This window comes from Apodemus sylvaticus, chromosome 13, assembly GCF_947179515.1.
Source record: "Apodemus sylvaticus chromosome 13, mApoSyl1.1, whole genome shotgun sequence".
Lineage (NCBI taxonomy): Eukaryota > Metazoa > Chordata > Mammalia > Rodentia > Muridae > Apodemus > Apodemus sylvaticus.
In genome coordinates this window covers 36,741,252-36,756,669 of record NC_067484.1, presented here as the reverse complement: position 1 = coordinate 36,756,669, position 15,418 = coordinate 36,741,252, and the positions used below count along the sequence as shown (strand labels likewise).

Genomic DNA, 15,418 nt, shown 5'->3' with positions numbered 1-15,418 from the left:
AGCTGCCAGGCCATGTGCTGAGACACCTCTGAAGGACTTACCTTGGCTGGGCTCACAGCCTCGTCACTGTCTGACTCCTCACTGCTGCTCTCTGAGTCCTCCTCATCCTTTCCAATTTGGGCCTTGAGAGCTGCTGACCCCACCGCCTTCCCAGGGATGGGTGGGTTGGCACCTTTTCCTGATGACCCCGGGCTTATGGCAGAAGCAGGTCTGACCTGGGGGCTTTTCCCCAAAGGTTTCACCTGTGATGGAGGGCAAGATCAGGGGGAGATGCCATGGCTTTGAAAATGAGTCCTTTCTAGGCACAGCACAAGGCATCCCTGGCCTCACCTTGGCTGGATTCGTGGTCAGCGTCCCAGCTGCTGGTGTCTCCCCACTGTCGCTTTCTGACTCCTCACTGCTCTCGGTCTCCAGCTTCCCTGCCTGGGCCTGGGTTGCCACAGACCCAGCCTTCCCAGGGGTGACTGCAGGGGCCCCTTTCTGGGACGACTCCTTGACAGAGGCGGAGGTACCTCTGACCTGAGGGCTCTTCCCGGAAGGCCTTGCCTGGTGTGAGAAATTGAGGAGTGTATCAGAAGGCAGATGTGTACAAGAGACCTGACAGGAGCAGAGCAGGGAGACTTACTGGTAAGAAGGGACAGGGGCAGGGACCAGCTGAGGAGACAGGTAAGCAACCTTTAGGTCTAAGCTGTGATGTTCCCTCCCCACAATCTACCTGAGGAGTGGTCACAGCGACTGGCATTTCATCCTCACTGTCAGAATCATCCTCGCTGCTGGTTTCGGTATTCTTCTCTGGCCTTCCTGCCTTGGCCTGCGTGGCTATGGACCCAGGCTTCCCTGGGGTTGCTGAGATGGGCCCTTTCCCAGAGATCCCCTTGGCAGACGTGGAGGTGGCTCTGACATGAAGACCGTTTCCAGGGGTCTTTGCCTGGTGAAGGGAAAGAACAGTTTATTCTTCTTTTACAGTCCTCTCTGGTGATGCTATCAGAAAAAAGCCGGGGAGAGGGGGGAGGGGGGCTCTGGAGAGACCAATTTCCCTTCTCTCCTTCACTGGTGCCCAGGCCACCCCGGCCCTCTGGTTCCTTGGCATTGACCAGTTCCATACCCTTTCAGTACCAGAGCACCGCTGACCCCCTCAGCACCCAGTGAAACCAGTAGAGTGGCCTTCATTCTGGCCCTGGACAGCTCTAACACATATGTGGTTAAATCCTTAGCTGGAAAAGTCCACTCTGTGGGGACAGGTGCTGGCCTACGAGACAGGGCAGCTCATTAAATAGCCAGCAAAGCTCAGGCCAGAGAAGGGGTGTGCAAAGCTATTAAAGAACAGCCTGCACAAGGAAAAGGACTCAGACTTCTGGGGTCTTCCTGTGGCAGACAACAGGACTTCATCATCCTGTGGGCCGCGGCCCCTTTTGGGGGTCACACATCAGATATCCTGCATACCAGATATTTACATTCCGATTTATAGCAGTAGCAAAATTACAGTTATGAAGTAGCAATGAAATGATTTCATGGTTGGGGGTCACCACCACATGAGGAACTGTATTTTTTTTTGTTTTTTGAGACAGGGTTTCTCTGTGTAGCCCTGGCTGCCCTGGAACTCACTCTGTAGACCAGGCTGGCCTGGAACTCAGAAATCCGCCTACCAGAGTGCTGGGATTACAGGCGTGCGCCACCACGCCCGGCAGAGGAACTGTATTTAAGGCTCACAGCATTAGGGAGGTTGAGAACTACTGTCCTAAATCCAATTCCTACACCAGCCTCCTCTTTGTCCATTCTCCTCAAGTTCTCAGAGAAAGGCTCACCATTGCCTTCTGGGTATGGTAGGGTGGCTACAGGCTCCATCTTCTCATAATGGCCTCGCCCACTTGGCCCTTAACTTCTCAGAAGATAAATGGCTTTGGACCTTCTAAGACCTTCCTGTGCAGGAGCAGCTATGGTACACAGCTGCATTCGGCTCCTCTCTTCAGATAGGAACCAACCCCCACAATGCAGCCCCAAGGAGGCTGGCTCTGCCACCCTGTAACCTGCCTCGGAGCTTCAGCACCCAACCATGGCCTCAAGTACAGGTCTGTAGTCCTACCTCCTTCTGGCTCCTTCCTCGGACACTTCATTTTGTCAACCAACTCTTCTTTAACACTTACTAACTGCCATGTCCCCCTGCCCCCCAGTCCTGGATATGGACCCCTCCACTTTCCCTCCCCGCCCCCCAGTCCTGGATATGGACCCCTCCACTTCCCCCCTGCCCCCCAGCCCTGGATATGGACCCCTCCACTTCCCCCCTGCCCCCCTGTCCTGGATATGGACCCCTCCACTTTCCCCCTGCCCCCCTGTCCTGGATATGGACCCCTCCACTTTCCCCCTGCCCCCCTGTCCTGGATATGGACCCCTCCACTTTCCCCCTGCCCCCCTGTCCTGGATATGGACCCCTCCACTTTCCCTCCCCGCCCCCCAGTCCTGGATATGGACCCCTCCACTTCCCCCCTGCCCCCCAGCCCTGGATATGGACCCCTCCACTTCCCCCCTGCCCCCCAGCCCTGGATATGGACCCCTCCACTTTCCCCCTGCCCCCCAGCCCTGGATATGGACCCCTCCACTTCCCCCCTGCCCCCCTGTCCTGGATATGGACCCCTCTACTTTCCCCCTGCCCCCCAGCCCTGGATATGGACCCCTCCACTTCCCCCCTGCCCCCCTGTCCTGGATATGGACCCCTCCACTTCCCCCCTGCCCCCCAGCCCTGGATATGGACCCCTCCACTTCCCCCCTGCCCCCCTGTCCTGGATATGGACCCCTCCGCTTTCCCCCTGCCCCCCTGTCCTGGATATGGACCCCTCCACTTCCCCCCTGCCCCCCTGTCCTGGATATGGACCCCTCCACTTCCCCCCTGGCCCCCTGTCCTGGATATGGACCCCTCCACTTCCCCCTGCCCCCCAGCCCTGAATATGGACCCCTTCACTTCTTCCTCCTGTTCTAACTCTAAAGGCGTTCTAGTCCTTTCTGTTCATCCCGGCATGTATGCAGGCCCATGAAATTGCTATCTGAATCATTCCATGGGAAAGGCCCCAAAAGAGGAACAAAATAGATTCTCTCTGGCGGTGGCCTGCTCAGGGTCTGGTTTGGCTAGAAAAGCTAAAGAGAGAACCCAGCCCTTGAATGGTCTTAGGACTCACTGGGGCACATGTGGTTGGAAGGTGTGGCTTTGTTAGAGAAGGTAGCTTCCCCCGGCCTGTGGACCAGTTTCAGGCTTTTAGCTACTGCTCCAGCCCCAGGCCTGGCTACGGCCTTGTTCTCAGTCATGATGGCCACGGAACTGTAAGCACCCAGTTGAATTCTCTTTTATAAGTTGCTTTTTGGGCTAGAGAGATAGATGGCTCAGAGGTTAAGAGTACTGACTGAGCCCGGCGGTGGTGGTGCACGCCTGTAATCCCAGGACTCTGGAAGGCAGAGGCAGGCGGATTTCTGAGTTTGAGGCCAGCCTGGTCTACAGAGTGAGTTCTAGGACAGCCAGGGCTATACAGGGAAACCCTGTCTTGGGGGGAAAAAAAAAAGAGTACTGACTGCTCTTCCAGATGTTCTGAGTTCAATTTCCAGCAACCACACTGTGGCTCACAACCATCTGTGAAAATAAATGCCCTCTTCAGGGGTATCTGAAGACAGTCACAATGTATTCATATACATAAAATAAATACATCTTTAAAAAAAAGTGGCTTTGTGATGATGTCTCTTCTAAGCAATAGTAAACTTAAGATAGCCTGATAGCACATGCCTGTAACCCCTGAATTTAGGGCACTGAGGCAGGAAGAGAATGACTTAGAGGCTAGCCTGGGCTACAGGAGACTGACTCAGAATGAAGAAGTCCTCGGGGTTCTTCCTAGCAGTTGTGCTGAGGACAGCTATGCTGGCCACACACAGGAAACCAAGGCAAATGACATAATCACCAGAGTAGGTGCAGGACACTCCCCTGACCCCCAAAAGGCACCGGCCACTCTGGCTGCAGTGTGGATCCAGTGGACCGGTTCCACAGGCACCGAAATCCCCTGGTCAGTTCCCACCGTTTCCCAACTTGCCCCGCCCCTTCTCCCTCTCCAGAAACTCTAGAATGGGTCCTCTACAGCAGGAGCACTCCATGATGCTGGCTGGCATTGGCTTTGCCAGCATCAGGGGCCACAGACAGCCGTCCCTGGGCTCACCTGGCTGGGCAGGACAGCAGGGGCCCCATCCTCACTCTCTGAGTCCTCCTCACTGCTCTCAGACTCTGCAGCCGCAGCCGCAGCCACTGCCACCACAGCCCTGGCAGGTTTTGTCGGTGTGGGCGTCACATTTCCTAACTTGGTAGGGCCTGGGGCTGTTCTTGCTGGAGGATTCTTGGTAGAGGCTGCTGGAGCTTTGGCCTGGGGTGGTTTTGTTGAGGATTTCACCTAGAAGCAGGAAACAGAAGCAGCACACCAAGAGCCTTTCCCCCTCTGCAGTCACACTCTGTGCCGGTTTGAATGGGAATGGCCCCATAGGTTCCCAACCAGAAGTGTTTGCCCCGCTGGAGGAGGTGCGTCACTGGGGTGGGCTTACAGGTTTCAACACCTAGACCCCGCGTTTTCTCTCTGCCTCCTGCTCGAGCTCCAAGCTGTTCCAGCTCCCATGCCTTTGCGCTACCGTCACAAACTCTAACCTTTTGAAACCGTTAAGTTCAGTTAAAGTCTTTTTAAAAAACTTGCTTTGCTGTCTCAGTCACTGCTCTATTGCTGCACAGAGACACTGTGACCTTGGTGGTCGTTTAAGAGAAAGACACGGTTCTGGAGAAGTAGCTCGGAGCTACATCCTGACCCACAGGTAGACAGAGGCTGGGACTGACAAGGACTTTGGAAACTTTTGAGACCTCAAAGCCCACCCTCGGCGGTGATGTGGTTCTCCAACAAGGCCACACCTCCTAATTCTTGTTATCCTTTCAAATAGTTCCACTCCCTGGCGACCAAGCATTCAGATATATGAGCCTACGAGGGCCATTCTTAGCAACAGACGAGTAATACAAGACCCTTCTGAAAAGCATATTCCTTTCCATCTCCCAGAGGCAGGCAGAATCTTACACCTTTTCCCTAAAAAGGCATATTTAAGGGCAACATAAAGGCTTATAAGGACCCCTGGCTATCTTCCAGGCAGAGCTCAGCCACCATGCCTGCCTATCCACTGACATCTTCTCTACAGGGTCCATCCTGAGGAGAACACTGAGGTACTGTCCAGGCAGAAGAACCTGGCGTCTGCACTGGCTTGAACTTTTTCCTGGGACTTCTTTAGTGTTCCAAAATCCTGACAGGCCTGAGGTAGCCAGCAGGCCGGAGAGCCCCAGTTTCACTGCTGCCCCTCATGGCCCACATGAGCCTACGGCACCACCCTCCTATTAAACACCTCCCTGCTGCTGGAGCTCCGCGCTGGTTTCTGGTTGCCAGTGCTGTGTACTCAGGAGCTGGGTTTGCAGGGGCAAAGCCTGGAGTAGAGGGACCCAGAGGAAGCCTCCGGCCTCGCTATACTCAGGGCCCACAGTGAGAGGGAAGGCGAGGCACAGTTGTGGCCAAGTCTTCAACAGAAGGGGATGGCTCGGGCTGCACGGGCCCTGTGGTTTGGTGGGGCAGCACCATGGGCGCAGACTATCCCCTGGCCCCCTCCCCCTCTAAAGAGTCCAACCTTCTGAAATTGTGATAATAACATTGTAACTTACAAAGTTCATGCCCAAGAACCAACAACTGGAATATAAACACTGTCATGTTTTTGTTTTTAAATAAGCTTGCGGCTTTGTATTGGGGTACAGGTTGGCTATTATACCAAATAATATCTGTCATACATGTGGGACATACTGGTTCCCACCACTGGCACCTTGTCGCTGTTACCGGACAGTCTGTCAGTGGGCCTCAGTAATTTTACTCTAAATCTTCCTCCAGGCCAGGCCAGAGCCGCAAGGCAGGCTACCTCACTGCAGTGCTTAAAACTCTGTGATGACTCCTCAACAACGCTATAATAACCTCTAACGCTCACACTGACCTGCCAGTTCAGACAGAGGATTAAGGCCCCACGAGGCCTAACCTCATCTTGTATCTCACACAAGAAACTGCAGATCCACGTGCTTTAGAAACACAAGCTCCCTCAGTCTGCCCCACCACTGGGTGCGGCGACTTCTCCCGCACCTGCTCACCAGGTGTCAGGTTGACCTCTGAGACTTTCGGTTTTCCTTCCCCACTGCAGGTAAACATCCAATGGTCCCCAATGAAGGCAGGCATACTGCCTACCTGACTCACTCTGTACTCTCAAGATTTGGTGTTAAGTACTCAAAGTTCAGAGACAAGGCTGCAGACCCAAGGTCCCATCCAATTCTAGCCCCAAACCCACATTCACCATTAGGCTAAGAAGCCTCCAGGCAGCCTTACCCCTGACCACACGTCAGTCACTGCTACTCAGGTCTGTGCTCCTATGTCATCCCCTCCCGGCACTGGACCGGCATATCCAGAGCAGTAAGTACTGTGGCCCTCATTCCCACTGCCTAGCCTTGTCCGTAACCTGCCAGCTGTCCACACAACCGCTGGGCTGAAGGCTGGCCACTGGGATCTGAACACTAGGCAAGGCTTCTGGGAGAGTTAGAGGCTGGAAGAGAACACCGGGGCTGGGCGGCAATTACCTCGACATCTGTCTCATCACTTGAGCTGGAGGAATCGTCACTGGAGCTGCTGGCCTGGCCCGCTGACGCCGACGCCGACGCCGTTCCTGAGGATGGACACAGAGGACTGAGGACCCCTCCCAAATTCACCTCCCTTCCCCGAGCCTCCCTGCCAGCTGTTAGTCAAACCTAGGTAGCACTCGCTTCTCACCTGTACACAGTCAGGTATCTGCCCCGACCCAAAGTCCCCCAGCTGGAGTGGGGACCCTCACTACCCATTTTTTGCAGATCTCTCTGAGGTCTTGGGAAGCCTAGAAGCACCTGATGGTTAATCAAGTCACTATTTGTTATCAAGTTGGGGAATGGGGGAGACACGCCGGGCAGAGGCCGATTCTGCTTAAGACCTATATGCCTTTTCAATTAGTTTCCAAGTGACCACGGTGGTCCCTGTAACCCACCGGAGAATCCAGGAAATGCCACCCTCTAAAAAGCCCAGACAGAGGGCTGGAGAGATGGCTTAGTGGTTAAGAGTACTGACTCCTCTTCCTGAGGACCTGGGTTCAATTCCCAGCACCTACATGGCAGCTTACAACTGTCTATAACTCCAAGATCCAATATCTCATACAGATGTACAAGCAGGCAAAACAAACAAACAAAAAGAAACAAAACCCAAGTACACATAAAAGTAAATTTAAAATAAGTAAAACTGAAACAAAGAGCCCATATATTGTATGCGCAGCTGACCTAGGAGATCAGAAAAAGGGGAAATGGCTGTTGTAGGACCCTGGCTGTCGGCAGAGACAAATCCACATTCAGAATGCCTCAGAAGTATGGTGCTGCAGTGTTTGGTCCCGCCCCCTTGCCCCAGGCTCTGGGGGGCGGGGGTCTCTCACCAGGCTTGGCAGCGGGTCTGAGGACTTGAGCACTACCCTCCTCCTCAGTCTCTGAGGCTAAGACAGTGTTTGCCAAGGGCTCTGCTGACTTCTTGGGTGACTTCCCGGAGAGCAGGTGGACCACTGTTTTTCCAGACACAGGGCGCTGCACAGAGTTCACCGTCTTGTTGGGTGTCTTGGTCTTTGCCTACAGAGTATGGGAGGGAGGAGTATTCTGTCATGACAGGACATGGGGGTCCTACAAGGCCACCTCCCAGCTCTGTGAGCTCCCCACCTCTCCTGTGGCCTAAGGGCGGTGAGCTTCAGCCTTTACCGGTCAACTGGTTTGTCATCTCATATCTACAGTGGGACAAAGATGCTTTTCACACAAGCAGTAAGAGAACATCACCGCTCCTGGTCACAGTAGTTCCTACTCTGTGATACTATCATTATTTCATCATTACTTTTACATATGATTGCTACCTCCTGGTTCAGGTGACACAATCATTATGTCTGCAACAGTGTACGTGGATTACTGGCCAATGACATTTTCAAAGTACTTTCTGATCTAGAAAATGTGTAGACTGCAAACACACAAGTCTTCCTTATGATGGCACTGACTGCCTAGCAGCACACCAGGGACTGGAGAGGAGCGACTCACAGACCCGGTGGGTGCAGGGAGGGGTGGAAGGCGCCTGCCCAAGGGCTGAGCGGCTTGAGGCTTCTGTTTTACAGGAAAGGCACCTGAGGCCCAGCTAGATGAAGACACGGACACCTGGAGACCCAAGATGAACCTTACGACCCTATCCTGACCCAGCAGGCTATGCGGTACTGGATATTCCACTGGGCATGGCTCCCATAGGTAAGAAACACCTTGGAGATAACTCACCTTCTCTTTTATGTTTGATGGCAAAGCTGCGGCTGCAGAGTTGACAGGTGTTGGTCTTGGGGCTGCAAGACACAAGCGCTGTGAGCAAGGCGGGCTCTTCTCATCTAAGACGATGGGCGGGGGTTCCGCCACCCAACGGTCCTAGTGGTACTGGTTGCTCGGTGATAGTACTGAGGCCTAGCCCAGAACCTAAGAACTCTGTGCTGCACCAGTGTGCTTGCCGTGCCTGCATCCCTGAGGGACTCCCAGCTGCTCTGTGGCATGAGATCTGGAGGCCCCCAGAGGGAAAAGACAGGCTTACAATCCTACCGCCCACCACCACAAAACATGCCTGACTCTGGTGACATTCTTTGCATAGGGTGCCAACGATCAGTCCTGATGGTCACTGGCAGACAGGGCAGTGGTCAGGAGGCCATCCTCAGGCCACAGAGGAAGCTATGTGGAAGTCAATGGTGCTGACCCAGGAGCCTGGGACTAGTAGGAGACTCTAGATTCAGACTATCAAGGGTTTTAAAAAAAACAGTACCTTGGATCTCAGGCTCTCAGGGAAAGAAGTTATCATTAAAGGGACAGGTGTTGGAACGAACTGCAGGGCTGAATTCATTTCCTGGTGCTTTGACACTCCCTTTTCTGCACTTGTGTGGAGTTTTCAACATGTCCAGAAGGACACCAAAGCCACTAACTCCAGCATGTATGTATGTATGTATGTATGTATGTATGTATGTATGTATGTATGTGTATGTATGAATGAATGAATGAAATGCAGCTTTATCTGTTAATGTAACTTCATATTCACCCACTGTCCCATTTTCCATTCCCCATCATGTATGATTCTAAAGAAAATGCTAGATATCTTGTCATGTTACTGAGGATACTTCAAAGAGGACTCTTAAGCCAGAAATGGTGGCAAAAGTAAACCAAACATGGGGGCACATGCATATAATGCCAGCACCCAGAAAGCTGAGGCAGGATGTCCCTGAGTTTGAGGCTAGTCTGGAGAACATATCCAGACCTTGTCTCAAGAAGAGCTAGAGGAAAAACAACAAAAACCCAAAAGTAGATTGTAAGTCAGTCCATCATACAGCTTTAAAAATTGACTACTAGCTCGAGATTGTAGGCTGGGGGTGGGAGTGGGGGGGGCATATGGGACGGGACTCACTACTATTGCCTCGCTATAAGACCATTTCAAACACACACAAACACAAACACACACACACACACACACACACAAACGCACACACTTACTTCTGCAGTAGCAATGCAGAGATTCCTAAGTTGTCAAAGTTAAGATTAAGTGACACCTGAGCTCTCAGCCCTAAATGGGACACATAGCAAGCCCACAAGGCTAAGGGAACATTATAGAATAGCAGGTATTGAGAAGGCAGAGCTGATGAGAGGCTGTCTTATGGTCATGACAAGGTCACACTCATGAACCCAATGTAGCTGTGGTGACCTACACAGGATCAGTCAGCACTAACTGGATCTAGCAGGTTGACTGCAGCAACAAAAAACAAACTTGAGAAACAAAAGGAGGGTATTAAGGAGAGAGGACATACTGGGGGGTGTATCCTGGAGGAGTTGGGTGTGGGTATACATATACAGTATGAAACTGTCAAAGAGTAAGGTATTTTTAAAAAGTGGATTGCTATCAAATATCTAGTTAGTAGAGGCATTTCCCATTTTTGTTTGAAGCACAGTGTGGGTCCGTCCACATGCACACAGCGGGACGCCTGGGTGACTGGACAACAGAACAGGTTTACGGGCTGCCCACCAAGACACATGCGTAGGAAGTGACGGGGCTGGCAACAGGATTCTTACATCTTCCTTCTCTATGCTTCTGTCTATGAACTGAACTGCTTTGCATTTATAGTTTAAGATTAAGATATAAAATATACATCCAATATTCTCTCAAGCATCTGACAGAACATATACTGGAGGAATAAATGAAAGATTGTAGAAGTATAGGTGGCGAGAATGTGGGTGACCTCTCCCCTGTCTTGTCTTGTCTGTCTGTCTGTCTCTCATATGTAAGTACACTGTAGCTGTCTTCAGACACTCCAGAAGAGGGCGTCAGAACTTGTTACAGATGATTGTGAGTCACCATGTGGTTGCTGGGATTTGAACTCAGGACCTTCAGAAGAGCAGTCGGTGCCCTTAAATACCCAGCCATCTCTCCAGCCCATCCTGTCTTTTCTTTTTTCTTTCTTTCTTTTTTTTTTTTTGGTTTTCTGGATTTTGGTTTTTTTCCGAGACAGGGTTTCTCTGGGTAGTCCTGGCTGTCCTGGAACCCACTTTGCAGACCAGGCTGGCCTCGAACTCAGGGCCTCTAAGCTCAGGTGTCACTTAATCTTAACTTTGACAACTTAGGAATCTTTGCATTGCTACTGCAGAAGTAAGTGTGTGTGTGTGTGTGTGTGTGTGTGTGTATGTATTTGAAATGGTCTTATAGCAAGGCGATAGTAGTGATCCTATCCAATCCTCCTGCCTCTGCCTCCCAAGTGCTGGGATTAAAGGAGTGTGCCACCACTGCCCGGCTCTGAAGTTTGGCAAGTCCAGTCTCCAGCTCTTTGCTCACAGCCAGCAGATCGGGATGTAAGCTCACAGGCTCCGCTACAGTCATGCCTGCCGCCATGTTGATCAAGGACAAGCTCTCCTGAAACAGTAAGCCCTTCAACTAAATGCTTCCTTTTATGTAAGTTGCTTTGCTCACAGTGCCTCTTCATAGCAATAGAACAGTAACTAAAACAACCAGCAGCTCTGGAAGCAGCCCCACGTCCGCTCAGGAGCCACAGCTGTCAACCTTCTGACACGAACTCAACACCTGTGCTGATGTGGTCCCCCTCAAGCCCCTCCCCCCACCTCTAGCAGTGGCATCAGGAGCTGTGGAAATAGCCCTTGTGAAGTGAACTGAACCACTGTGTGGGCCATCCTGTTTTGCAGCAGGAAGGTGAGGAGGGGAGACAGGGTCTCACTGTGTAGTCCTTGCTGGCCTGGACTTACTATGTAGACCAGGCTGGCCTCAGATTCTCAGATTCACTTGTCTCTATGCTGAGATTAAAGGTGTGCACTACTACACCTGGGCTTCTGGGATCTTAGGATTCACCCTGGAGTCCTCAGAGCTTGGGGTCACAATGTCTGCCACAAAGGAAGACTTGGTACTCCCCACCTCCCTCTGAGAAGCTCTGCCTTTCCTGGTTTTGCACTAAAGAATGATTCAGAAGCAGACACTACTGTAGAGCACTAGAACCCCACAACTGTCAAGGTAGGTCCCAACCCCACACAGAAAGGAAGGTTCTTACTGGCTTTGGCAGTTTCGGTTTCTGCCTCTTCTTCCTCCTCCTCCGAGCTCTCTGAGCTGCTAATAGGGTCTGACACTCGAGACTTCTTAGCTTCAAGTGTCTCATCATTCTCTGCTTTCTGCTTCTGGCCAAGCTCTGAGGTCCTGCAGGACAGGGGAGCCGAGACAAACCCATGAGATTTGGATTCAGTCCTCAAGGGAAATGGGCACAGAGTTTAAACAGAGACGTCAACACAGTGTAGAAATGATCTGTTCTTCGCCCACTTCCTAATGTACCTTAACACTTCTCAGTGTCACAAGCAGCCAACAAGGTTACAGAACAGCAGCAGCTAACAACTGTCAGGTGACTGGCCATAGCCCATAGGCTGCACAGAACCATCCAGGTTTCTCCTGACCCTAGAACTGTGCCCTTCTCTTGTGCTGGTATATTGTCTGGTTTTGTGTCTTTTTTCTTTTTTTTTTTGTTTTTTTTTCGAGACAGGGTTTCTCTGTATAGCCCTGGCTGTCCTGGAACTCACTCTGTAGACCAGGCTGGCCTCAAACTCAGAAATCCGCCTGCCTCTGCCTCCCAGAGTGCTGAGATTACAGGCGTGCACCACCAACGGCCGGCTGGTTTTGCGCCCGGCTGGTTTTGCGTCGTAACTTGACACAAGCTAGAGTCATCAAAGAGGAAGGAGCCTCAGTTAAGAAGATGCTTCCATGAGATCCAGCTGTTTAAGCTGATTAAGATGTGCTTAATTAGTGATTGATGGGGGAGGGCCCAGCCCCTTGTAGGGTATCATCTCTGGGCTGGTGGCCCTGGGTTCTATAAGAAAGTAGGCAGAGCTGGGCAGTGGTGGCGCACACCTTTAATCCCAGTACTTGGGAGGCAGAGGCAGGCGATTTCTGAGTTCGAGGCCAGACTGAGTTCCAGAACAGCCAGGGCTACACAGAGAAACCCTGTCTCGAAAAACCAAAAATAAAATAAAATAAAATAAAATAAATAGCGGGCGGTGGTGGCGCACGCCTTTAATCCCAGCACTTGGGAGGCAGAGGCAGGCGGATTTCTGAGTTCGAGGCCAGCCTGGTCTACAGAATGAGTTTCAGGACAGCCAGGGCTATACACAGAGAAACCCTGTCTAGAAACCGCCCCCCAAAATAATAATAATAAAATAAAAAAAAAAATTAAAAAGCAGGCTGAACAAGCCAGTGAGCTACATTCCGGATGGCCTCTGCATTGGCTCAGGCTCTTCCTTCAGTAAGGAACAGCAATATGAAAATATAGGCCATATAAATCCTTTCCTCCCCAACCCAGTATTTCGTCACAGCAATGGGAACCCTAGCTAAGACAACTGGGTCCCTGCTCTCCCTTTTTTGAACTCTGAGTTTGGTGCACAGCATCTTTGCCCACACCCCTCCCCCACAGCACTCTGCCCTGCCTTTCAGTTTCATTTCCTTCTCTAACTTCACTGGCTGATTTCTGGATGACCCCATTATACAAACAGGCCCCCAGGGAGGAGGGCGGCAGCTCATAGAGCACCCCAGCCAGTATCTGGCACATACCCCGAGGAAGGACCCACCACTGAACTGGCCTGGAGTCTGGAAGGAAGCAGAGTAGGAAGCCCACGAGTATTTAAGTGTGAGTGTGTGTGTGTGTTCAAGGTCACCATAGCCCCTGGAACTTTGACCCCACCATCCCACTCACAGGAAGCCATTAAGTCCCATTCTTCTGAGGGTTTGACACTGCCGTCAACAGTTTGGGGTGTGTTGCCCAGGTCCCCTTGTCCTAGGTTTGTTAGGAAGCTGTTAGAAGAGGCTTCATAATGTGAATAAGTTTGTTCCACCCCTCTGCCCCTAAAAGAGTATGAACTTCACAAGACCAGGGATTTGCTTGTTCTCTGTTACATCAAGAATGGTATCTGAGGACAGGACAGGATAGATTTCATTGGCCAGTTTTAGGACTGTGTTAAGTAGATCACTGTGCCTGAGTTTTACAATGCAACGAGATGATAATCTTCACTTTACAGATGATGTCATTCTAGGCGGTCACAAAAGTTGTTCAAGGTCATGTAGCTAGTTCCTGGGTTTGGCTTGATGGATAACCGCTGCTCTAGACTGGCTTGGTGGGGGAGATCTTTGGCCCACTCTGTACCCCTCACCCACGGAGGGGGCAGAGGCAGTGTGGCACAGCTGGAGCAGAGTTAGCTGGGGGAGGAGGAACTGTAAGTGACACCCACACAGCTGGGTAAGGGAGCACCCTGGGCTCTGAGCTTGCCAAGCAGCAGAGGAGTGTTAAGTATGGAAAGGAGGAGAGTGGGCAAGATGTTCTTTGACCCGCGCTCGCCCCCACAGCCCAGCATCCCCTGCCTTCAGAGCGGTCACAATGAAACTTTCACTACCAACCTCACTCAGATGAGAAGTGCTCAGGTCGGGCGCCAGGCTCCTGCCTTCACTACCTCTTCCTACCACTAGCATCTCCTCTGACTTGTGCCTGCCTCATTGATTATAATGTCAGCAACAAGAAAGAAGAAACAAGCCGGCAGTGCTGGCTCACACCTTTAGTCCCAGCACTCAGGAGGCAGAGGCTAGGGGATCTTTGAGCTCCTGGTCTACAGAGGGAGTTCCAGGACAGCCAAGGGCTACCCAGGGACTCTGTCTTGAAAAGACAAAACAAAATGATAATAACCCTGTCTCAAAACAAAACAAAACAAAACCAAAATAAAATAAAAACCCAGCTGTTCCATTTCTTTTCCTTCCTTCCTTCCTTCCTTCCTTCCTTCCTTCCTTCCTTCCTTCCTTCCTTCCTTTCTTGAGACAAGGTTTCTCTGTATAGCCTTGGCTCTCTTGGCACTCACTCTGTAGACCAGGCTGGCCTCGAACTCAGAGATCTGCCTACCTCTATCTCCCAGAGTGCTGGGATTAAAGCTTTTGGTTTTAGGAGATCTGGGTCTCTCATAGGGTGTGGTGACATGCTCCTTTTGTCCCGCCATCTGAGAGTCAGGGGTAACAGGATCTCTATGAGTTCGAGGTCAGCCTGATGTATATAGTGAGATCTTGTCTTCAAAACAGAACACACACAGGAGATGAGGAGGGGGAGAACGAAATACTCATACATGTGATGCAACCGTCCTAATGAAGGTGACACGTGGCCCACAGTGGGCTATTAGAACACATTCACACACTAGCTTAATGTAAAGATGACTGGTTAGGGTGTCTCTGTCCCATCCCTTCTATTCCACTAGACTTACTGTTGCCAGTATGTATAGATGTCCAGAAGGGTGACGGGCTGAGTCAGGAAACTCTTCTGCAGAGAAACAGAGAGAGAGAACTTCAAAAACTACCCAGCCCAATAGGCATCCATGCTGTCTGTTCTTATAGGTCCACTTGGCTTACCAGCGCCATTCTCAACCTTCCAGAGCCAAGAAGGGCAAACAATTCCAGCTACAAACCTTTTCCCATGATACGTCATTAAGAGGCACCTTTGAGAGACAGGCATTGAGCAGTGCAAACTAGCATTCCTGCGGCATCCCTACTACAGTCCGGGGTTGGAAGCCGTAGGAAAGCACTTTCCCTTAGATGGTTTTCAAAGGCCTGCTTGTCATTCTCCCCCAAAACATAAGATAGCCCAAACCCTGAAAGCTTCCATGTGAGGCTGGAGAGATGGCTGAGCTGTTAGGAGCACTGACTGCTCTCCAAGAGGTTCTGAGTTCAAATCCCAGCAATCACATGGTGGCTCACAA

General features: G+C 51.4%; 1 protein-coding gene across 5 annotated transcripts in view; it reads right to left on the bottom strand.

Moving 5' to 3' along the window:
- The window catches only part of Tcof1 (treacle ribosome biogenesis factor 1), a 35,432-nt gene that overhangs the window by 17,132 nt on the left and 2,882 nt on the right, over positions 1-15,418 (bottom strand). For all 5 annotated transcript variants that reach the window (XM_052155835.1, XM_052155837.1, XM_052155838.1 and 2 more), the window contains exons 2-10: positions 14,927-14,982; positions 11,701-11,843; positions 8,402-8,463; positions 7,534-7,720; positions 6,662-6,747; positions 4,191-4,418; positions 716-928; positions 331-546; positions 42-242 (exon numbers count right to left, since the gene is read on the bottom strand). In XM_052155835.1, the coding sequence (XP_052011795.1) occupies positions 42-242; positions 331-546; positions 716-928; positions 4,191-4,418; positions 6,662-6,747; positions 7,534-7,720; positions 8,402-8,463; positions 11,701-11,843; positions 14,927-14,982 (1,392 nt within the window). The remainder of the gene's footprint in view (positions 1-41; positions 243-330; positions 547-715; positions 929-4,190; positions 4,419-6,661; positions 6,748-7,533; positions 7,721-8,401; positions 8,464-11,700; positions 11,844-14,926; positions 14,983-15,418) is intronic.